Source organism: Trichechus manatus, unplaced genomic scaffold (genome assembly GCF_000243295.1).
Source record: "Trichechus manatus latirostris isolate Lorelei unplaced genomic scaffold, TriManLat1.0 scaffold00028, whole genome shotgun sequence".
In the NCBI taxonomy this organism is placed as follows: Eukaryota; Metazoa; Chordata; class Mammalia; order Sirenia; family Trichechidae; genus Trichechus; species Trichechus manatus.
The window spans coordinates 736,760-761,592 of NW_004443964.1; the positions used below are offsets into that span (position 1 = coordinate 736,760).

At 50.9% G+C, this 24,833-nt stretch overlaps 1 protein-coding gene across 1 annotated transcript in view; it reads left to right on the plus strand.

Annotated features, from left to right (window-relative positions):
* Window positions 1-20,817, plus strand: part of OGFOD3 (2-oxoglutarate and iron dependent oxygenase domain containing 3) — a 31,179-nt gene extending 10,362 nt beyond the window's left edge. Inside the window, exons 5-9 of the mRNA XM_023729180.1 lie at window positions 918-982; window positions 1,489-1,545; window positions 7,247-7,400; window positions 15,104-15,227; window positions 20,484-20,817. Coding sequence (XP_023584948.1) covers window positions 918-982; window positions 1,489-1,545; window positions 7,247-7,400; window positions 15,104-15,227; window positions 20,484-20,620 — 537 coding nt within the window. The 3' untranslated portion in view covers window positions 20,621-20,817. The remainder of the gene's footprint in view (window positions 1-917; window positions 983-1,488; window positions 1,546-7,246; window positions 7,401-15,103; window positions 15,228-20,483) is intronic.
* Window positions 20,818-24,833: the final 4,016 nt, after the last annotated feature.

Below are 24,833 nucleotides of genomic sequence, written 5' to 3' on the forward strand. Positions count from 1 at the left end.
TTTCTTGCAGTAGTGTCTTGTAGTTTTCATTGTATACGTCTTTTACTTCTCTGGTTAGATTTATTCCTAAATATTTTATCTTCTTGGGGGCTATCGTAAATGGTATTGATTTGGTGATTTCGTCTTCGAGGTACCCTAGTTGGTGTTTACTTTTTTTTTCATTGTACTTTAGATAAAGGTTTATAGAACAAGTAGTTTCTCATTGAACAGTTGCTACACATACTGTTTTATGACATTGGTTAACAACCCCACGACATGTCAACACTCTCCCTTCTCGACCTTAGGTTCCCTATTACCAGCTTTCCTGTCCCCTCCTGCCTTCCAATCCTTGTCCCTGGGCTGTTTGTGCACCATTAGTCTCATTTTGTTTTATGGGCCTGTCTAATCTTTGGCTGAACGGTGAACCTTGGGAGTGACTTCATTACTGAGTTAAAAGGGTGTCCAGGGGCCATACACTTGGGGTTTCTCCAGTCTCTGTTGGGCCAGTAAGTCTGGGTTTTTTGTTTTTTTTTGTGAGTTAGAATTTTCTTCTACATTTTTCTCCAGCTCTGTCCAGGAACCTTTATTGTGATCCCTGTCAGAGCAGTCAGTGGTGGTAGCCAGGCACCATCTAGTTGTGCTGGACTCAGTCTGGTGGAGGCCGTGGGAGTTGTGGTAACATTCTGCATTTTCCTTTATTTTTAATGTTTTTCCATCCAGCATCATGTTCACCGTAGACTTTCGGCAGACATTCCTTATCAGGATGAAGATGTTCTCTTTGTTTCTTGTTTGCTGTGAGTTTTTATCATGATGCAAAGGAAAAGGGACATAGGCCTCAGGAAAGGACAGGCCCATAGGTGGAAAGTGGCAGAGAGGTGACAGGGACTGGGTTGGCTGCCAGGCTGCTGCTGACTGACTCACAGCTTCCATCTTTCCAGGCCTCCATTCTGGACCTGCACTCGGGGGCCCTCTCTGTGGGGAAGCACTTTGTGAACCTGTACAGGTGAGAGTTGGGGTGCGCTGGTCCCAAGACCTGTTGCAGGTGGATTCTAAAGCGAGCTTTTCTCCTCCGGGAGGGAGTGCTGAGTGCTGGGCTGCGGGACCTCCACCTCCCTGAGGCCTGTATGCCTTGGTGGAGCCTGTTCACACACCTTAGGGATCAGGGCAGGGAAATGGGAACCTCCGAGGGTCTGCATCTCTCATCGGGTACTGCTCCCCACCAGGGGCGAGGGAAGCAGAGGGATTGTCCCTGATCCTACTAAATGTCGTCCTCACCCTTATTAGGTATTGGTCTCCCTCTCTCCTTCCTCTTCCTTTCCTCCTTCCTTCTCTCCTTTCATTTTTAGAATGTAGGTTATTATTATAGAAACTGAGTAGCTTTCCAATAAAAAGAGCAAGCTGATTTTCAGGGAATTACCTGGTTAGCTGGAGGAAAGGCTGAATTTAGAGCAAATAAAGAAAACATTAATAACATGTTATATTTGTTAAGATCTTTTATTTTTTTCACAGGTACTTTGGAGAGAAAATACAAAATATCTTCTCAGAAGAGGACTTCCAGTTATACCGGTGAGAAGGCAGTAGTGAGACTGTGCTGTGTGTGGTTACATGTGGAGGAGGGGCGGGCATGCCACGGCTGGGGTAGAATCAGAGACTCCTCTGGAAGGACCATTGGCTGATGTCCAGGCCATCGTGAGCTCTTCCTGGCCAGTTTATAAACCTGAAGTGGATTAGGGTGCACCTTTGACCAGTGTCTTAGGCTGGGTTTTCTAGAGAAGCAAACTGAGTAAAGCGTATAAATGTATATGTAGAGAGATTTATATCAAGGAAATGGCTCACGTGGTTGTAGAGGCTGGATCGTCCCAAGTCTGTGGGTCAGGCTGGTGGCTTCTCCTGACTCACGTAGCCACAGAGGCTGGTGAACCCAAGATCGGCACATCAGACAGCAGGGCTCTGATAGGCTGTGGAGACCAACAGATCCTAAGAGTGGCAGGCAAGATGGCAGGTAAGCTGCTAGCTCAAGTCCCAGGAGCCAGCTGCAGGATCCAGAGTGAGCAAAAGCCCGTGAGCCTTGCCAGAAAGTCCACCTATGTTGGATGCAGGCCACATCCCCAGGGAACCTCCCTTTCAACTGATTGGCTACTCACAGCAGATCCCATCATGGAGGTGATCACATTATATCAGATCTCATCATGGGGGTGATCGTATCAATACGACTGCCAGACCACTGAGAATCATGGCCTGGCCAAGCTGACACAAAATCATGACCATCACAACCAGCAAGGTCTGTGAGGACGTGTCTGGAGTTGGGCGGGCGGCTTGCTGTGTGAGAATCGATGGGAAAACGCAGCAACCTGGATACAGGTCCAACACAGTGGGCAAACACGGCAGCTCTTCTACCTTCGTCATAGGATGACATACTGCTGAACGTTTTAGTTTTCTTTAAAAACAACCATTTAAAGATATCTTACTGGAAGAGGCTTTGTCATTGAGAGGTGGGCCTCTGGGCCAAGTGTAGCTGACGACCCCAAACACCTGCAGCCCTCTGTGCCCTCGCGGGGCCTGTCCCTGCAGGACGGCTGACGTGAGAGCTTCGTAATTTAAGATAGTTGAGATCCACACGCGGCTGTTAGAAATCCTGCAGAGAGGTCCCCCCGTGCAGTCTCAGCAGCTTCCCCCAAGGTGACAGCTCACAAAGCTGCAGCACAGGAATGCCACCCCAGGAAATGGGCACCGATGCACTTGTTCAGGTCTCCCCAGCTTCACTGACTGTGTGAGTGTGTGTCTCTGTGTGAGTGTCTATATGTCTTTATTAGTGTGTGTCTGTGTGACTGAGTGTGTCTGCGTGTGTGTTAGTGTGTTTCTGTTTGTGAGTCTGTCTCTATGTGAGCGTTCTCTGAGTGTGTCTCTGTGAGTGTGTGCTTCTGTGTGTGTCTGTGTGTGTGTGAGTGTGTGTGTGTGTGACTGGGAGTGTGTCTGGGAGTGTTCTCGGAGTGTGGCTCTGTGAGTGTGTCTGCGTGTGTGTTAGTGTGTTTCTGTTTGTGAGTCTGTCTCTATGTGAGCATTCTCTGAGTGTGTCTCTGTGAGTGTGTGTCTTTGTGTGTCTTTTTGTTTGTCTGTTCTCTGAGTGTGTCTTTGTGTGTGTGTGTCTGTGTGACCGTGTCTGTGTGAGTGTTCTCTGAGTGTGTCTCTGTGTGTGTCTGAGTGTGTGTGTGTCTGTGTGTTTCTGTGTCTCTGTGTGTGTGTCTTTGTGTGTGTGTTCTCTGAGTGTGTCTCTGTGTGAGTAAGTGTGTCTCTGTGCATGTGTATTAACTTCTATACACTTTATCTCCGTGGGCTCACGTATCCACCGGTCCAGTCAAGACACAGAGCGTTCCGTCACCACAGGGATCGTTCAGTGTTGCCGTTTATGCTCCCTCAACCTCTGTCCCCGCCCCACCCCTAACTGCCAGGGGTCGTTTTTACCTCAAACCGTTGCCTGGAAACACAGCTGACATTTCATGTTTTTCATGTCTCCAAGGAAACAGCTGGAGCGTGGACCCCAGGTCACTGGTCCAGCGAGAAGGCAGAAGGGTTTTGATTAACTCTTTTGTGCCTGCCTTAGTTATCTAGTGTTGTGATAACAGAAACACCCCAAGTGGGTGGCTCTAACAAACAAATTTATTCTCTCACAGTTTAGGAGGCTGGAGGTCCAAAGTCAGGGCACTGGCTCTAGGGGAAGGTCCTTGTCTCTTCCGCTTGTTTCCTGGTTCCTTGGGGATCTCCACGTGGTTCGGCGTCAGTCTTCCCCCATCTCTGCTTCTCTCGCTTGCTTGTTTAATCTCTTTATATCTCAAGAGATGGACTCAAGACACATCGTACACTAATCCTGTCTCATTCACGTAACAAAGACAACCCGTTCCCAGTTGGGATTATAACCACAGGCACAGAGGTTAGGATTTACAACCCATATTGTTGGGGCACCCAGTAAATCCATAGCAGCGCCCAAACTGTACTGGCAAAAGGTGATACAGTTAATTAACACCACGCCCTGGGGTGAACTCATGGGTTAGCCTCCTTGTCGCAGGATGTCAGGACAGCGAGCGACGGCGCAGAGGCGTGGGTCCCAGCCTGTGCCGCGTCGGCCCAGGAGAGGCCCAGTTACCTGTTGTCCTCGGCAGACTAGCCATTCCGTGTGCGTCACTAGAGAAAGTGCAGTGCTTCTGTGTTGATAAGCTCCAAAACTGACGACGCGTAAAGTGAGCACCCAGAATGGAGAGACCATGAGTGACTCTTTATGTTCCAGGAAAGTAGCGCAAGTAGCACCAACCCTGAGCCTGTGGAGGATGAGGGGGACGGGGAATTAGTCAGAAATCCCTGCAGCCTGGACCATCTTCCTGGCTCACGCGGAACCAGTGCAGATGAGACGGAGCCTGCCTCTGCACCAGAAACCAAGCTGATGTTCCAACAAAAGGCGTGAGTGGCTCACCGTTGCCAGGGGTGTGAGTGTGCATGCAGACGCGCTCAAAAGAGAGTTAAAGGTTAAAAATGCGAACACAGATTTCACCAGAATGGCAGTTATGTGCTGCTCAGGTTTAGGGTTCAGATCAAGAAGATGTGTAATTACCAAGGAGGAAAATGGGAAGAACTCAGCCTCACACAGTGAAGCACTGAAACAGCTGGAAGTGGATTATCAGAGTGTTTGTAAAGCTAATGAAAACAGTCAGATGTCACCACCGGATTTTGTTTACATCATCTATTCTCTAGTTAAAATTAACCGAGCGTTTTTAAACACGAGAAGAATATTACCACCATGCAATATCACTGTAATCTCAATTCATGGTCTCGATTGTTGCAAAACATATTTATTGAAACCAGGAAGCAGCGTTTTGAGAAAACTCCCAACTTCGGGCAGTAGCATCTCGGTCAGTGTCCATGCAGCATCGACCGTTTCCCACGAAAGGATTCCGATGGTTTTTGCTTAAAATGTAAAATCTGCGACTTTGTTGCTCTCATGGAGTCGGGAGGAACGGAGGCGGAAATATCAAACTTTACAGTTCAGGAGCAACGTTTCCGTGTGAAATATTTACACGAGACCTAGCTGGGTTATTCCAGAGACAGCATCAGCGTAATGCTGGGTGGAGTGGGGTTTGCTGGACATATTGATTTGACTCTAAGTGATTCTGTCCAGCTCCTTCTGGGTGGATGGTGGAAGATGTAAACCCCCAAATCACACCCAGTCTTTTCTTGCTGCCAATTGTAATTAAAGGGCTGAGAGAGCCGGTGTCTGAGGGGCAGAAGCTGGGATAGTGAAGCGTGGAGACTGCCAGTCCTGTGGGTGGTGCTGGGCCACAGAGGTTCTGAGACCACATCAAACCTGGAGCAGTAGCTGTGACAGAACCCGAGAAATGGGGACACGGATGCTCCCACAAAGGCACAGCACTGCCTTTTCTCTCCAAGACTGAAACGTTTCACTAATTAAAGTGACACTGGGATGACTAGTAACGAGGGTGATTGCACCCACAGGAACAGAAGGGTAACAGCATGAAAGGAGTAGAGACTATGGCAGAAATAGAGAAAAGTGATCTGCTGTTAGAGGCAAAACTAAGTACTCGTTTCAAGAGGAGAATATTAGATTTCCAGATTATTACGTGGAAGTGCATTTGCTGACTGATGACACATGGAAGAGTGTTAATACCTTTTCAGCGTATCTTTTAGGGTCTCCAGTTTACTGAACCCTGAAACTTGGTGAAATGCTATTTGCAAAGCTGCCAGGCTTGAAAGTGAACAAACATTAAGAAAATTAAGCCGACTAAATAAATGACATTCCGTAAATTTTTATGACTTGGTGGATAATAGGGTTAATGAACACGTACATATCTGCCACCATGTGAAAGGGTTAGAAACATTTTTGCATTTCAACAGAAGTTCCGTGAACATTAATTACCATTGATGTTAAGATAAAGTTCTACTTATGGGACCGCAGGCAACCTAGTGAGCATCACATTAAGGGGATCACTGCAGCGTCCAGTGAGGCCCTGGTTAAAACCCTTGTCTAGACAGGAACACTGTTTAGCTAGTGATGGCTAGGATGAGAGATGACCAGTGGTTTGGAAATGTTGGGATAATTTATGAACAGCCGTGCTCAAGCTATGTGGTTTGGTACATGGTGTTAGGATTTAGTTTATTACAGATTCCGTATGTGTGTGCATAGCTCTGCGTGTAGGCAAGTAGGTATGTGTGCATGCATGTGGGCATGTATGTGTATACACACCTATGTGGGTGTATGCATGTGGGATATGTATGTACACATGTATGTCGGGGTGTGTGCATGTGGGTATGTCTGTGGACACACGTATGTGGGTGTTTGTATGCATGTGGGGTATGTACGTAGGTACATATGTACATAGGTACAGTTCAACTCAGCAAATGCTTACGAACAATTGGCCGTCAGGTTCCTGGTCATGCATACAATATTCCATCTGTGTGAGGATGCTGTGTATGTGTCTGTACGTGCGTATGTGTATATGCATGTGAGTGTGTATGCATATGTGTGTGCCTATGTCTATGGGTGTCATGGATTGAATTGTGTCCCCCAAAAAATGTGTGTAGCAACTTGGCTAGGTCATGATTCCCAGTATTGTATGATGTGTTATCTGATATGATTTCCTTATGTGTTGTAAACTCTATCACTATGGTGAGATTATATGTGATCTCCTTATGTGTTGTAAATTCTATCACTGTGATGAGGTTATACTGATGAGGTTGACAAGATTAGTGTCTTGATGCAATCTCTTTTGAGATATAAAAGAGAGTAGCGAGCAGAGACACATAGGAACCTCATACCACCAAGAAAGCAGTGCCGGGAGCAAAGCCCTTCCTTCGGACCTGAGGTTCCTGCGCAGAGAAGCTCCCAGACCAAGCAAAGACTGATGCATCACAAGAACCTTTCTCCAGAGCTGAGAGAGAGAGAAAGCCTTCTCCTGGAGCGGATGGCCTGAATTTGGACTTGTAGCCTGCTGGACTGTGAGAGAATAAAATTCTCTTTGTTGAAACCATCCACTTGTGGTAATTCTGTTAGAGCAGCACTAGATGACTAAGACAATGGGCGTGTATGTGTGTGTGAATGTGTGTGGGTCCACACACACCCGTGTACCTCTTCACCTTCCTGACTTCCTCCTGTTCGTTCCTTTCCCTGTTCGGCATGGCCCCATGGAACCCTGTGGGGACTGAGATAGGAGTCTCTCCCCGAGGGCAGCGCAGCCCCAGGTGACGTGTCCTGTCATTGCAGGGATGTGCGGCAGAAAGTGCAGCTCACCATTGCTGAAGCCTTTGGCATCAGCGCGTCCTCGCTGTACCTGACGAAGCCCACCTTCTTCTCCCGGATCAACAGCACGGAGGCCCAGACCGCACATGATGAGTACTGGCACGCACACGTCGACAAGGTGGGGTGCCCTGGGCCCGCGGGGCGGGGCTGAGGGGCAGCCGGCCCACCTATGTGCTCATGGGGTGGGAGCAGCCTACCGCCTGTGCACAGGACTTGGTTTCAGGCCACCTCGTCTGCAGTGTGGATGTTTTGGGGGCCTCCCTGGTGTTTTAGGGGTGCACCTAAATCTGGTTGATGCCGGTGAGAAAGTAAAACTCGTTATCACGTGATGGTGGCGAGAAGCAGTCCTGAAATGCGCTGCGCAGCAGTGAAGCCGTCTGTTCACAGCTATGCGTAGCCCCCAGTGGATTGTAAGGGTAACTATGCAGTGTCCCCCGACCAGCCTTTCCAGACTGCTGGCCCCGGTATGTGCTGCCGGCCATCTCTCCTGGCCCCAGCCCCCTTGCTCTGTGACAGCACCCCCAGGGGAGGCTGCCCCCCTCTCCCATCTCACTTTTTATTTTTACTCGTCCAGCCTCCCACCCTGAGGGCCCACTCAGGCTCTTCGCCCAGGGGGACAATTTCTCAGCCACTCCGACTTACATTGGATTAATCCATTCTTGATCTCCTGTTGTTCTTTAAGCCACAGTCACCCTCATCAGTGGTCTTGATTGTCCCCTAATTGAACCCTGTCCCCACCAGCATTCACTGTAGTGAGGTCAGTGCTCCCATGGTGCCCGGCAGCCTGGCAAGGAGATTGGCCTGAGGAACTTGTCCCAGGTCTTGTGGGTCACCGAGCTGTGGGTGTGCTGAGCCGGCGCAGGATAGTCCTTTGTGTCTCTGGAAGCCAGAATGATGAGCGGAGGTGAAAATAGCAGAACTTTAGCTGAACGACTGAGGATGGCTTTGCACTAGCGATTGCAGATTGGACTTCTGGAGTCTGTCTAGGTGGAGATGGCAGATTCCAGGTGCCTGACACAGCCTTCCCGCTGGTGGGAAGGTGCAGGGGTAAGTGAAAATGGGCGTTCTCCAGAATGGGGTTAAAGGGAATCAGCGCAGTCATATGTGTCTTATGGATGAGGCTGACGCACCACGTGGGTGCGCCTTTGTGATGCAGAATCACCACTGACCTGTGGCCGTTGACTAGCGTCCTGGCCATACCTGTCTGTCCTTCCAGGCAAGCAGTTTTGCTGCTACCATGCTTCTGGCTTGAGTGCTAGATGCTGCTGGAGAGATGGGCTGGTGGGGGCCAGCATGTCTGCTGGAATGTCCCCAGTGATGCAGGACCGCTGGCTGAGTTTTCCTCCTGACTTTTCCCTCCACTCTGTGGCAGAGCCGTTATTAGAGTGGAGTGTGTCCGTCTTGTCCCTCTGCCACAGACCTCCCCTTCAAAACGTCCTTTCTCCCTCCCAGCTGCCTCTCCCTGAGGGGACTGCATATAGCGTGGTGGAGGGATAGCATCTAGGACTGCAGTGCTTGGAATCTTTCGTTATTCTTTATCTCTTAGCCCAGACTTAGTGAATGATTCATTAGACTGGAATATGTTATTACATGGTTGACATTCTTTGTACGTCACTGTCTTTGCATGAACAAAATATCGCATCTCACTGATTTCTTTCTTTAATTAACTAGGTATTGGTTTGTGTGAGTGTTCTTATGTGACACCCCTTGGAAACACTACCTTCTTTGTAGGTTATAGACTAACTCCACTTTAGCAATCTAAATTTGATTTTAAATGAAACCTTAAAAAGTGTAACATTTAAAACAACTCCATCATATGGCACTCCTTATTTGCAATAAGTTTTGAAGATCCACAGATGACATGTTTAGAAATAACTTCATGGCCACCGTCCCTCCCTGACTTTTTTAGGGGGGTTTTAGAAACAAATAATAGCTGCCTCCTGTTTAGGAACCTCCTGTTATAGGTTCTGTTTAGGAACCTCCTGTTTAGGTGCTCAGGCCCAGAGGGGTCAATTGTCAGAGGCTCCATACTCAGGTGAGCCCAGAACATAACTCTCGTCCCTTGGTCCATTGCTTTCCACTGCACCACACTATCTTCTAGAAGAATGTCTACACAAAGAGGACCTCAGAGTATGTTTCTTTAAAGCAATGCATATCCCCCATTTCTTTATTATATCACAAAATATGGAAAATGCACTCTGGCGAACAAGTGGATGCTTTTGGTGGGGATAGGTCAGGGTGGACAGCCCCACGCACACTGGGCATATGATCAGTAGAAGTGCTTTGGGGAGACTTTTGAACGCCGCAGCACCTGGCTGGCTGATTCCGGGTGCTCCCTTCCGCCATTGGTCCCTCCCCTTGACCTTCAGTGGAGGAATTTCTCCTTCCCGGGAGAGTTCTTTCCTGCACACTCAGGTGCCATAATTGAACCCCTCTGTCTTAGTCTAGGCATTTGCAACATTGGGATAGTAATGGCCACCTTGCCACCATTTGCTGCTACATCTAATGTGAACTTCTCCACTTACAACTTTCTTCCAGTCAGAGGTATGTCTCACCACAACTATTTTAAATATGTTCAAAGAACTAAAGGAAACCATATCTAAGAACTAAAGAAAAGTATGAGAATTAAGATTAAGAATATCAATAAAAAGATGTAAATCATCAAAAAGAAACAAATACAAGTCCTGGACTTGAAAAGAACAATAACCCAAATGAAAAACTCACTATAGATCTCAACAGCAGATTTGAACAAGCAGAAGGAAAAGCCAGTAAACTTGAAGATAGGTCAATTGAGATTATCCAGTCTGAGGAACACAGAGATAAAGTAATGAAGAAAAATGAACAGAGCCTAAGAGACCTGTGAGACACTATCAAGTGTACAACATATGCATAATGGGAGTCCCAGAAGGAAAGGAGAGAAAGAGGCATAAACAATATTTGAAGAAATAATAGCTGAAAACTCCCCAAATTTGATGAACATTGTTCTACCCCTCCAAGAAGCTCAATGAACTCAAATTAGGATAAACTTTAAAGATATTCACGCTTATACACATCATAATCAAACTGATGAAAAACAAGACAAAGAGAATCTTGCAAGCAGCAAGAGACAAGCGATTTGTCATATGCAAGTTGTCCTCAATAAGATTAACATCTGGTTTCTCATCAGAAACCGTAGAGACCAGAAGGCAATGGGACAGCATATTCAAAGTATTGAAAGAAAAAAAAAAAAAGAAAACCTGTCAACTAAGAATTCTATATCCAGTCAATCTGTCCTTCAAAAATGAAGGAGCAAACCCTCACGCATTGCTGGTAGGAATGTCAAATGGTTAAGCCACTGTGGCAATTCCTCAAAAAGTTAAACAGAGAGTTACTGTATGAACAAGCAATTCCACTCTAAACTTTATGCCCAATGGATTTGAGAAGATAGTTTTACACAAAAACTTGCATACAAATGTTCATAGCAGCATCATTCATAATAGCCAAAAATTGGAAACAACCAAATGTTCATCAATAGATGAATGGATAAACAAAATGTGATGTATCCATACAATGGAAAACTGTCCAGCCATAAAAAGGAAGGAATTACTGTTACATGCTGTCACATGGATGACCCTTGAAAACAATATGCTAAGTGAAAGAAGCCAGACACTAGAGGCCACGTAATGTATGATTCCATTTACATGAAATGTCCAGAATAGGCAAATCCATAGAGACAGAAAGTATGTTAGTGGTTGCCAGGGAGTAGGGGGACAGTATGGGGTTTCTTTTTGGGATTTTGGAAACTTTCTGGAATTAGATAGTGGTGGTGGTAGCAAAACCTTGTGAATATACTAAAGAATCACTGAACTGTACACTTTAAAATGGTGGATTTTATAGTATGTTAATTGTATCTAAATTTTTAAAAAGATTTTAAAACGAAGACATTCCCAAATACACAAAAGCTGAGAGAATTTGTCACTAGCAAACCTGCCCTACAAAAAAACAAAACTAAAACTAAAGGGAGTCCTTCAGGCTGAAACAAAAGGATACTAGACAGTAACCCAAATCCACACGAAGAAGTAAAGACTCCAGTGGAGGTAACTACACAGGTAAATACAGAAGGCGGTACGTGTGTCTTGTTTTGTTTGTTTCTGTTTTCTTCTCCTATCTGATTGAAAGGACAGCTGCATAAAGCCATACAGTAATTACAAATATGTGTGACAGGCACACAGTATATACAGATGTGATTTGTATGACAGTAACAGCACAGGGTGTGAGGAAGGGATGGAGCTACCTGGGATTACAGTTTTGTATATTATTGAAATTAAGTTTGTATTAATCTTAACTATTTGTTATAAATCAGGGTGTTAATTGTAACCCATAGGGCAACCACTAAGATAATAACGCCAAAAGTATAGTGAGGTAAATGACAAGCGAATTAAAAGGGCACACTAGAAAAGATCCGTCCAACGCAGAAGAAGACAATAATGAGAGAACAGAGGAACACAAGAGGCATATAAAACGCAGAGAAAGCAAACAGCTCATGCGGAGAGAGGCAGAGCAGGGCTGGTTTTAACAGTGGGTGCTGGTCCGCTATGGCTAATAGATCTCGCTCCACAGCCAACACAGGGACATGGTCTGCATGCACCCCTCTTGTGCTGCAGAAGAAGGACCCTGTCCTCTTCCTGCTGGGAACAGATATAGCAGTGGGGTTGGCCACACTTAACTAAGCTGTGCCTGGGAATCTTGGCGTGTGCTCAGGGCGAGTGGGGTCAGACGTGCTCACAGCCCACCAGCTGGCTATGGGATGCGTTTCGGGTCAAGATGCCCTAAAAAAGGGAGTCAGCCGCACTCACCCCGTCTGATGTGCCAGGCTGACACATTTGGTCCTGAGCACAAGGACGTTCTTTTGTGGGGCAGGCTGTGCTCGCACTGCCCCTCCACGGCCTCCCGGGACCCCTTTTCCCAATTGCTCTGGGCGGGAGCCACATTTCTCTTAGCCAGGTGTGGCCCCATTGTACCATCGTGAATTCTGTGTGACGGGGGCCACCTTCGGGGTGAAGCAGTGAGAGAAAAGAAAAAATTATGGGGATTCCTTCCACAGTTTTCAGACAACAGGGTCCTTTCCAAGTCCTATGTCCAGAGAGGCCTTATCTCGGGTTGCTGGTGTCTACACTGCACCCCACCCAGTGCAGCTCCCGGCGGGCTGGCCTCGGGCAGGGCTGGGGGACCAAGGGTTCCCCAGAGGCTTTGTTGCCCACACTGCAGTGAAGTTCCACACCTGGACCCAAGGGAAACCCCACAGCACTCTGCTCGTTACTGGAGTTTTGACTGCAATCCCTGGTCTGCCTGCTGCTGTTGGCTTTGCTGAGCCCCGGATCGTTGCTTTTCGTGGTCTTTTCTGTGTTTCTGGCTGTAATCAGTGGAGAGAGTCTGTAGCCGGCTTACTCTGTCTTGGCCCTCTGCTATTTGGCGTTAAACAGCAGACCCAGAGAAAAGAAAACAGAAGGAAGCCAGAGGTTTGCGACGACTTTCAAGTATCATCTCTTCTTGGATGCTCCGAGTGCCGGCAGCAGTCTCGGTGCCGAGGTACCCCGCTCTCCAAACCATTTCCACCCTAGTGAACATAGCTGTGTGTGCTGGGGCATTTCCATCTTCTCTTGGCTTTCTGTTACTCTTGGTATTAAATCAGCGCAAAAGAGGCTCCTTAGGAAGGGGAGGAGGGCAGCTCTTCCTGGGGCCACGTCTCTGCCCTTCTTCGATGACACAGGACTGTGTTGTGGCTGTTTATCAGGAAACCAAGCAGCTGACGACTTGTGTTTTTCCGATTAGCGAAGGTGTTTGCTTCAGTGGAACAGAACTATTTAAAAACCTGGGCGATTTCACAGTGATCTGTTGGGAGCTATTTTGCTATAATTTCTAGCCAGTGCACTTTATTTTAAATATAATTGTTTTGAATAAATAATGCATTCTACAAGGTTCAAAAATGAAATATAAGTATATATATGGCAAACAGTAAAAAGTATGTCTTCCACGCCCTCCCCCAGTAGCCCCCCAACCCACCCAGGTAACCATGGCCATGAGGCTTTAGAGAATTGTTCCTGAGTTTCTTTATGTGTATAAGAACAAATACATGAAAACACTGTGTTCTATTTATTGTAAATAATTGCTCTAAAAAAATTGGCAACTGTTTTTTTCTTCCTGTTACATAGAGTAATGCAAATAATGGCAGCTTAGGTCATGAGACACTGTGGTTTCTCTCCTTTTCACACAAAAGGCAGCGTGTTCTGCACAGTGTCTGGTAAAAATGACGTGGTGGCGGGGTCTGACCTCCTCGTCTAACTTCACAGCGGGGAAGGAGAATCAAGATCAGCATCGACCACCCAAGGCTGATTCCTACGAGGCAGAGGCCAGACATGCCTCCACCCTCCCAACCTTTTTACCAATTCTGACACCAACCATCCCTCCCGTGGCACTCTCTACTTCTTTGCTGGGTTCGATAATTCATTGCAATGGCCACACAGAACTCACAGATAATACTCACGGTTATGGGGTTTATTAGGGAAGTAACAGGTTACAGTTCAGCTTCAGGAACACTCAGGATACAGTTCTTCCATCAGGACAGCCTCTTCTCAGGCATGCTGCAGACAGACCTCTCTCTGGCCCTTAGCCCCTTGGTCCCTGGGGCCTTTTGGGCTGGTCTGGCCTCTGCCCTGCTCAGGCAAACGTTACAAAGCTGTTTTAGTTCCACTGGTAAGTGCCCGCAGGTATCCTACTCTGCCAGTAAACCTCAGCCTGAAGGCACTCAGCTCTTGTTCTGTGGGTTGGCACACCCACAGTAACCGCCTTGCTCCATGGGCCAGGAAGCTTACTGCACTGTCTCCTGGTTCTGGTCCCAACTGCTGCCATTTCTCTGTCATGCTTCCTGTTATCTCTCGCTGTCTCCTGTGTCTAGGAGGTTCTCAGCGCAGACGTCCCGGGTCCAGAGGACGCGCGCCACTCCCAGGTCTTCTTTTGGTGGTAGTCAGGTCCCCCTGTCTGCCTCTGGGATGGCTCATTTTAAGCCTAGCAGAATGGCAAAAACTGACCAATCCCCTCGTTAGGGTTCCATACACCTTATTTGCATGGTCCCACCTCCATGAAGGTACCGTGCACCTTACTTGCATTATTAGCAAGCTATCTAATCCTTTTGCATAGGCACCTCATTTGCATAGTCCCACCTAGTTATTTGCTGTGAGTTACAAAGATTATGGCTAGAAGGGCCGTATTAAGTAATTCGCTACACCGTAGGTCTGCACCCTGCTTTTTTTCACCTGATACCTGTCTTACTCTGGGCTCCCCGGAAACAGCCTGAACCAAGGACTCAAGTGTGGGAAGCTTGTTTGGGAGGGCCCCCATGGAGCAGGAGTTACGGGGCAGGAGAGAGAGAGAGGTGGAGGAGATGCCAAGACCAGGCTGCGTCCACACTTTTCATTGCTGCTTTGGGTTTCCTTGTGTTGACATTGAACGATTTGGCCTGTGGATGGACTGACTGTCGTTGTGGCACCATCAGAGACACAATTCCATGTGAGCTTCTCCTTTGCTGTGGCTTCCTGCGCCTTTTGCCTTTTCCTGAAGGCAGCTGTGAGGCGTGTTAGTTCTGGGGGAGATCCTAGGCAACGGTGCGTAGCACTGTGGGCTGCCAGGGGTTTTCGAGAGTGGAGGCAGTGAATGGCCTGATTGATGAGGCATCTTCAGAAAACGCGTCAGCTAGAAGCAGAGTGTTCTGTCCTTGCATTAAGAACCACAGTTCCTCGTGTGCACGGACACATCTGACCCGCTTCCTCTGTGGCTTCCTCCCAGGTGACCTATGGGTCCTTTGACTACACCTCACTGCTGTACCTGTCCGACTACCTGGAGGACTTTGGCGGAGGACGATTTGTGTTCATGGAGGAGGGAGCCAACAAGACGGTGGAGCCGAGAGCTGGTAGGACGTGGGCAGGCGCCAGCTGGTGTGTGCGGGGCACACGGGGCCACTCCCTGCCTGCTCCGAGACCGTTGTGCGCACAGTCCTGGTGGGGGGTGAACGGGGGCTGTGAGTGATGGTGTAACGGGTTGAGTTGTGTCCCCCCAAAAGATATGTTCAGGTCTTAGCCCATTATGAAAGCGGCATGAGGGCAGTGTCCGACCTCCTCTAACTTCATGAGGGGGATGGAGAATCCAGAACAACAGCCTAAGGCTGATTCCTTTGAGGTGGGAGTCAGACACTCCTCCTCTCTCTGCCGTCTTTACTAATTCCGACACCACCCGTCCCTTCCTTGGCGGTGGTGGGCTCCTTCTCTCTGCTCTGCAGTGGGCTCTCTTTTAAGACATGACTGGCCAATCCCCTTGGTAGGCCACAGTTACCCTATTGCTTAGTCACCTGGGTAGGAGTTACAAGCCCATGGCTAGAAAGGCCACACAAAAGTAATCAGTCAGTAATCAATCGCACCGCACCCACATACCTATGAACATGACTTTGTTTGGAAATAGGGTCCTTGCTGATTAGTTAATATGAAGTCATACTGGGGTAGGGTGGGTCCTAATCCATTCTGACTGATGTCCTTTTAAAAGAGGAGAAGAGACACAGGGACACAACACTTAATTCTCCCAGGAGAAATGTCACACAGCACGCACAGAGAAGCTCACCTAAGCCTTGGTGCCCAGGGTTTTTATCAGGGGGTCAGTCATGTAGGCAAGGCTGACCCCCCATGTGGCTGGCCTTCGTGTACAGCCTTCCAGAGGCTGAGCTTTACTGCTTGGCCCGAGGCCCTCACCATCAGCCCCATTGTTAGCATAGACTATATGGCCTCAGGTAAACAAAGATATTCTCTGCAGGCAGAATATTCCAAGGGTTTAGAGTTCTCTCCCAGGATCTGGAGTGTGCAGGGTTTGGATAGCCAGACCTGCTGAACTAATCCTTTGCCAGGCAGTCCTTCCACTCCCAGGAAAGCTTCATTTCAAGTGGCACCTCATGAGTTCCAAGAATTAGACGGGACTCTGGTTTCTGGTTCAGCGTATAAAGAGCCTGGAAGTCCTCACTCCTGCCCTCAAAACGAGAAGAAAGCGGAACAAACTGAAAATGAGTAACTGTTCTCAGAGCCTCCGGAAACTGAGATTACGCGGTTAGCTGACCCCCCAGCTGGGGCTACAGCAGGTGGGTGCGCAGAATCACAGCGTACGTGGAGCAGGATCCCTGGAGCAGGATCTGGCTGCTGCGGACAGGATAGTAGGAACACTTGAACTAACTGACCAGCTGCTGAAGGCTCCCGGTCGAATATCTTAAAAGTTAAAAACTGGGAAGTCGAAGTCTCAACGGGGCCCCCCACCAGGTTCTCACTGTGAAGATCTGAGAAAATCCCCTTGTGCTTCCAGCAGGGGGCGGGGAAAGGTAACCCTGAAATCCACCCAGAGCTCTCCTGTCTCCTTAACAAGGTCTCCCCTGAGGGAAACTATTTTATCCAAGCCTAATCAACCTGTGGGAGGCGAAATACCGAACCCCAGCCCCCACTACCCTTTCTGTTTCCCTTAACGGGTGAAAAAACAGCTGAGAAGCATTTGTGAAGATCACAGCCCAGAGGCACGTGCTCACTAAAAGACCCAGACCTAATATAGGATCCTAGAACACTTCCCTTTCCCCACATCATTTCTCTTATCCCTAATCTCGTTATTATACAGGCCCCTGTACAATGACAGGATTGCAGCTAAGAGCTCTGCAAGCCCAGACCCTCTCTAAGAAGGAGTCTCTAGGGAAAGCCAGAGACAACCGAGGAGAAAAAAACAAGGACACCAGAGGAAATTTTATCCTCTGACGCCAAAGCTATAGCAGACAGTGAGCACAGCCTGACTCCCAGCCAGATAAATATACAGCCTCACACTGCCTACCTACCTGGGTTTCTTTCACCCAATGCACCGTGTTCAGCTTTCAACAAAAAATTACAAGACTGAGACAGATCAAGAGCCAGTGAAGCTTTGGTGCGAGGACTGTTGACACATGTCCTGCTTTGGGGTGGGATCCAGTGGCCCTTTTGCCCAGGAGAAGACTAGATTCTGAAAACTGTGATCATTTGATTGTTCTGGTTATTTAGTTGCCAAGTTAAACCCGGCTTTAAGAAAGTAGGCAATATCTAATGGTGTTCAATGAAGAAAAGAAAAGGCAGAAAGCACGTGTTTTCTGAGAATCCTGAGTGTTATCCAAACGGTATGAATGTTAAGCTTTTCCTCACCCTTGGTGGCCAGCACACTGCTGTTTGCCTCATCGGGCGAGTCACCAGTGCTAGTCACGGTCACTGCCCTGATGGTGACTTCATCCCATCGGCTGATAATGTCTTCATGGCCGTTTGGCGCTTCCAGGGCGTTGCTGTAGTACCCGGCATTATTTTAATTACTGTGGACTTTTGAGCTGGCTGCCAGGATTAAATGTACAGCTTAACTGCTGGTTCATTAAAGGTAAAAGTGTAAAGCCTGCGTTAGCCTTTAAGCTGTGAGTTAGCACCTTGGCATTTAAGTGGGTTAGGGGTTTCCACTCCAGCTTGACAAGACGAGGGGTAGCTGAGTGATTTTATGATATTAACTGTCTCCCTTGCAGGAGCCCTGGTGGTACAGTGGTTAAAGCACTCGGCTGCTAACCAAAAGATCAGCCTTTGAACCCACCAGCTGCTCCACGGGAGAAAGGTGTGGCAGTCTGCTTCCATGAAGATTGCAGCCTTGGAAACTCTATGGGGCAGTCCCATTCTGTCCTATAGGGTCACTATGAGGCAGAATCCACTCGACAACAGTGGGTTTTGGTTTGGTTTCCCTTGCTGTGTGCACAGCTGTGCTCTGCGGCCCCCGAGACAGCCCAGCCTGAGATGCCAGGGGGTGGGACGAGGGGGTGTCAGTCTCAGGTGGTGGGTTTGTGACACTGATGACCTCATGGGTGGGCTCGCCCCATGCAATGCCAGCCTCCCACTCAGCTGGCAGTCCCACAGCGTGTGAGCTGGTCACGAGGAGGAGACTGAAGTGTGGGTGGTGGGGACAGGTCTCCTGTCCCAGCCTCAGGCACAGCAAGGCATCTGTCACTGCACAGACGCCGTAGGGGCATGGTGCCTGGCCCCAGGAAGTCAGTGCACAGGGCTCACCCACAAATAAGGTCATGCTGCAGCCATGGTCTAGCTGGTCTGGGCTGTGTCCAGGGGCGAAGCCAGCTCTCCACGGATGAAAGAAATGGAAGGCCACTTTGCTTGAAGGTCAGACACAGGTGGGAAGAGAAGGATGGATTTCCGGCCTCTGTGAACTCACCTTCTCTCTCCCAGCATCCCTCCTGGTCACTAGTGTGGCGTTTATCCGGGAAGTCAGTGGTCTCACTCTTCAAGAATGTGGTGTGAGAACCATTTTGACTCGTGCCTGACTTGGTTCAAGAAGCAGATGTCTGACTTCTCTGATGGGCAGCCCATCGGGCCTGGTCTCTGCCTCTCAGCCCTTTTCTGTGCCAAGGGGATGGGCAAGGTGGCAGCAATGGTACAGAACACGCTTTTGTGGCTGGCTGCTCTTGCTCCACGTTTCTGACGCACAGCCGTGTTCCTGCGTGTGTTCGCAGTCGTTCCTTTTGTGATGGAGTAGCATTCTACTTGAATGACTGCCAGAGTCTGTTTATCCGTGCACTTCCTTAGGTGGAGATTTTGGTGTGGGCTACCGTGAATACAACTGCCGTGAACACTCGTCCGTGCGTTTTGTCTGCACGTATGTTTCCGTTTCCCTTGGGCAAACACCTATGAGCAGAATTGCTAGATCAGGTGGTAACTGCACGTTTGACCTTATAAGGAGCTGCCGGACGGTTGTAGCTGCTCCGTATCTTCCCAGCACTCAGTGTTGTCTGTCTGGTGAACTTTCAGCCATTTCGGTGGTGCAGCATTTACCTGCTGCTATGTAGCAAATTATCCCAAAACATAGCAACTTCATTTATTATCTCAGTTTCCTGGGTCAGTAACACGAATGTTAAGACTTTTCGTATCGTCCCACGGCTCATGAGGCTCTGTTCATTTTTTGTTGGTCCTTTTCTCTGTTCTTCGGTGCCTCTGTCGCTAGGACGTGCAGAAGCACAAGAGGCCCCTAGAAACCCCTACTCTGAGTGCTGACGGACGCTTGAGCACTGTGTCTGTGCCGCGGACACAGCAGGGAGAATGGGCAGGGGGACGTGAGCTACAGTTCCCGAAAGTCCTGAGCCCTTGGCCCCCACTGGGCAGACAGGCCTGGCTTCTGGATTCAGTGTCTTGGGTTAGGTTGAAACTGGAAGAAACTGAGGATATTCTTTAAGGCTTAGAAGGTATTATGAGTCCAGATTACCCTGGAGAAGAACATTTCCTTGATATCTGGAGAAGGCTTGCCTGGCCCAGGAAGGCGGGGACAGTGGCTGGTTTGTGTTCCAAGGCATCCCTGGGCCTGCCTTCAGCAGTGTTCCATCCGGCCTGGAAGCTCCCTCTGCTTGGTTTACAGCTAGAATGCACATCTGGGTGGACTTTGCAACCTTTTCAGAGATTTAGAGCCAGATTGAAAATATGGAGGAAGGAGATCGAGTTTCTAGTGGCAAACTGAGGGGAGATGACCCTGTCGGAAACGTTTGGGGCCAGGCCACGTGGCAGGAGCGCAGGAGCATGGCACTGTCCCCACCCAGGGCCCCAACTGAGGCATTGGGACAGCCAGAGTAGGTGGTTACCGTAAGAAATCTAGTGGTGCACACTGGGCCGGTTAAATACGAAAGCAAACAAACATGGAATTCCCGTAAGACAGACGGTGGGAAGGTGCCCAGCTCCCAGGGCTGCTCGGAGCCGCTGTTTTCCGAGCAGTAGAAGCTGCCTTTTTCCCACCTCTTTATCTCTCATCTTTCCTTGACGGTGGTCAGCTCAGTGTCTGCAAGTCGGATGTTTTCAAGGTCAACTTCTTTCCTGACTGCTTGTTAAAACACTGCCCTTACCTTCTGGGGACTGGGTTTTGTTCTAGATGCGATAAGAAATGAGAATCGTAGAACATGGGCTCTGGGAGGCCGTAAGAGGTGGGGGGGGACATCAGATGGCCTGTGGGGTTCTCACAGCCTCCTACCTGGGGGGCTGGAGGTGGGTGGCACTGTTTGTGTGTGCCTGTGAAGATTGCCAGGTCGTGTGTCTCCCTGGAGGCCCCAGCCCTCAGTGGCCTCCCACGCTTACTCCTCCCTCCCTCCCTCTCCCAGGCCGAGTCTCTTTCTTCACCTCGGGGTCCGAGAACCTGCACCGGGTGGAGAAGGTCAGCTGGGGTACACGCTACGCCATCACCATCGCCTTCACCTGCAACCCCGACCACAGCATCACAGACCCCTCCTTCACGTAGCCAGCGGGGCCCAGGGGACGGTGTCGGAGTCTTGTCCACGTGCCCCCAGCTCAAGAATGAGCCCATCGAGGGGGCTCCCAGACCACACTGAGAGCCCCCTCCCATCTCAGCCCATCCCACTGCACAGAGTGCCTTATGGATTAGCCAGAGTTTGATTTGCTAATGTTTTCATTTCTCTCATCTGTGAGTAAATTCAAGGAGCCAGTGTCTCACTTCACGTGCATCTGTGTGTTTGTTTACTTTGGGGTGCTGTTGACCAGGAGCTCCCGAGCCGCCCCTCCCTCCTCAGGAATCTGGGGTGGGACAGACTTTGTCCAGTTTCGATGCCAATGCTGGACGGATGAAGCACCGCAGAGCTGTGTGTGGGCAACAGGGGGATGACTGTGGGGCAGGGTCAGCCATGCAGTGACCCCTCGGAGAAGGTTCCAGACACTTTAGAGGCAGCAGAGGCTGTTCCTCTGGGGTGAGGGCCGGGTCCAAGGTAGGGTAAAGGTCTAAAGGCTTGAATGGCTGGTCCACGCCCCCCCCACCGCAGCCCCATGACCTGGTGTAGCTTTACGACACGTGTGGCCTCGCTGTCACCCCCACTCCCAGGTGGCGGAGGTGACCAGCCTCCAAGCGCGGGGCAAGACCCCGTAAATGCTAGGCCATGCGAGACCATAGGACGTCTCAGCTTCAGGGGCCCGACGGGCTTCCTGCTGGCGTCTGTCAGTGATGTCAGAAGTGGCAGATTTCTGCCCCAAGCTCTGAACAAAAGGGAGAAAGTCTCAAAACAGGGTGAGCAGGAGAGACATGGGCAGCTGAACCGGGAAGGCGGCCGGACGGGGAGATGCTGTCGTGGAGGCCAGGACAGGGGCCAAGGGCGAGGTGAGGTGGGGAGGAGGTGACCCCGGGAGGAGGTGACCCCAGGAGGAGGTGACCCCCGGAAGAGGTGACCCCTGGGACAAGGGAAACCCCAGGAGGAGGTGACCCCAGGGAGGAGGTGACCCTGGGAGGAGGTGACCCCTGGGACAAGGGAAACCTCAAGAGGAGGTGACCCCAGAGAGGAGGTGACCCCGGGAGGAGGTGACCCCTGGGACAAGGGAAACCTCAGGAGGAGGTGACCCCAGAGAGGAGGTGACCCCAGGAGGAGGTGACCCCGGGGAGGAGGTGACCCCGGGAGGAGGTAACCCCGGGGAGGAGGTGACTGCAGGGAATCGGTGATCCCTGGGCTGGCCCTGAGGTGCTGGCCAGCGTGCCAGGCCCGAGCAGCAGTGACGGCTCAGGCGGATGCCCGAGGTGTCCCCGAGACGGAAGGGAACCACCAAAGAGGAGGCCAGAGTGCTGCCCAGAACAACCCCGGCCTCCTGTGGTCTCTCCGGCTTCCATGTCCAGCCCCGCTCAGCACCCAGGCCACCTCCGTGTCCAGCCCCACTCCGCACCCAGACTGCCTCTGTGTCCAGCTGCAGTTAGCACTCAGGCCGCCTCTGTGTCCAGGACTCCGGGTAGGGAGGGTGGCAGGACAGCCTGGGCACAGGGCCCCCTCTGAAGTCCAGCCGGTACGAGGAGAGGACTGGCATGTGGCTGTCTGGACGGGGCAGGTGTCTGGGCCGCTGTCCGCCTCACTTCCCGTTGCACCACCACCGCCACCTGGAATTCAGATGGGAAAACCTGCCCCTCGCACGGCTCTGGGGCTCGTGCACCCCAGCCTGGTGGTTTGTGGGTGAATGGGAGTCCAGGCCAGAATCCGGCGCCCCTGGTACCCCCCATGTGGGGATGGGGCTCCCACCTCCTCCCACAGGCACCCTGCCCTCTGGCAGGGTGTGAGGGGAGGGGCCCTCAGGTGGTCATTGCACAAATGGGCAAACTGAGGCCCAGTTTCAGGACAGGGAAAGAGCTCAGGTCTTTACAGCTCCAGGGCCCGTGGGCAGGGCCACTGTCACAGGATGTCACTGCTGTCGCCCACGGGCTGCATGTGGTGGGACACTCTCCGAAGCAGGGAGCTCCCAGACAGGCGGTGTCTGCCGGCTATGAGTGCAGCTTGCCTCCCCAGCGAGTGTGCCTGCAGGGGTGAGGGGACCCTGCACTTTAAAGGTGTGTGCCCCCCTGCCCGAGGTGACCACAGCTTGGACGGGCCAGGCCGCACTCCTGAGGCCCGAGCCCGCAGCAGCCCGGGGACGTGGCATCCACCCCAGCGCCTGCAGCAGCCCCGGCCAGAGATGATTAGCAGCCCAGCCGATTCTTCAGCCAAGTGCCGGCCATTCCTGGAGCAGACCGCCATCGGGGCAGGAATGTGGCTGCTGATGGCCCATCCATCATCCCTTCAGACCTCATCTAAGACACCAGTGGCTGCCCAGGAACGAGCCAGGCCTGGCTGTGAACTCGGCCCAGCTTCCAGCTCCCTCCCCACTGCCTGCCCGCCCCTTCACCCCCAGGGGAACTGAGAGCTGCAGGAAAGGGGAGCCAGCTCCATCCTGTGCTGCATCCTGGGCTCCTCTGCTCCTTTTGGGTCCAGACCACCCTCCAAAGTTACTGTGGCTTCAGAGGGTGTTCTAGTGCCTGACAGGAAAGCATACCAGAGCCTTGCTCTCTCGGCATCTCTGATTGCTGTCAGAATGATTTGTCTCCAGTTTTGATTAGAGATGCACTGGATCTAGCAACTGAGTTCATCTTACAACAGCGAGTCTTGCTTGTAATTAGAACCTTTCTTGTAATTAGAACCTTTCTTTGTATCTGAGCCACGTTTGCGTTTCCAGGAAGGGGCCGGCCAGCGCTGGTAGCTGTGTAAACCGTCTGTCTTCTCGTGAAGAAGTGGTTCCCGTTTGTACTCCCTCCCTGGGGGCTGTCTCAGTTCTCCTGTCCTAACTTCTGCTGCTGCGGGCTAACTGATTGCCACTCGTAATAAAGAGCGTGTAACAGCCACGACTCTAAAGCCCTGAGCGCAACGGTCTGATCGCCTGTTGCGGTTGCTGTCCGTTCAGGCCTTTGCCGCCTTCGGATCAGAGCTTCCGGGCAGTAGACGGGCTGGTTTTCAGAGTTTGCTTATGTTTCTTTGTGTCAAATATGTATTTGATTAGAAAATTGCCATGTCCACTTGAATAAGTTCAGAACAGCCTGAGAGCAGTGTCGGGTTACGGGTCGCAGATTCACGCACACGCACACACAGGCACCCCCACAGGGTGGGGGACACCTCACGCTGTTGACAATACCCCAAAAGTGAAAGACAGCCCAAATGTCCGCCAGCTGTCGGATGGGTAAAGAAGATGATGGCTGCCCGTAGGTGGAATATCGTTCGGCCCTAAAAAGGGACGAAGCGCAGGTGCGTGCCACCACACGCGTGAGCCTTGGAGACTTTATGCTGAGTGACAGAAGCAAGTCACAGAAGGCCCCGTACTAGATGACCCCATTTATGTGAGCTGCCCAGAACAGACGAGTCCACAGGGCAGAAGATCGATTGGTGGGGGGCTGGGGCTGGGAGTGGGGACCGCTGCCGGTGGGCACTTTGGGGTTGTGGAGACCGCGCACGGATCTGCCGACGGGCTGCGGAACGCCAGTGCGCACCTGGAGCAGGTGAGCTCCGCGGTAGATCATTGTGCCTTCATAAAGCTGTTTTAAAATAACTGTTGAAATGACTACAGCCCTGACGTATTCAGCGTATGGATGGTGCTCAGTTCTGTCCACGGGCACACACTGACAGCCCCTCCCCAGGTGCTCCCTGCCCATCTCGCCCCATCCAGGCCCTTCTCCCGCTCCAGCCTGCCCCAGCCCAGAACTCCATCCTGTCCCCACCAGACCGGGTGCACTGCCGAGAGCCCTTGGCAGCCACAGAGCCTTGGGTGAGCCAGACTGGGGCCTGAGTGCGGGGCGGAGGCTCCAGGCAGGGGGCCCACAAGACCCAGCCTGGCCTCCGAGCAGGGCAGGGATGCCTGGGCTTCCTGCCTGCAGCTCCTGAGCCAGGCGAGGCCTCCATCCATCACCGTCCTGGCTGCGCCTGCCGCCCTGAGCTGGGCCCCGGAGTGCCCGCTGGGAGGGTGCCAGGAGTGCAGGGCGGGGGATGGGGGGGTCCAGACACGGGGAGACCAGGGGAGCCCCGTGCAGTCTCCATGTGGTTGCGCGTGAGCATGTGTGGGCGTGAGTGTGTGTATATGTGTGTGAATGCATAGGTATGTGTGTACGTGTGAGTACATGTGACTGTGGTGTGTGTACATGGGTGAGTGTATACATGTGACCGTAC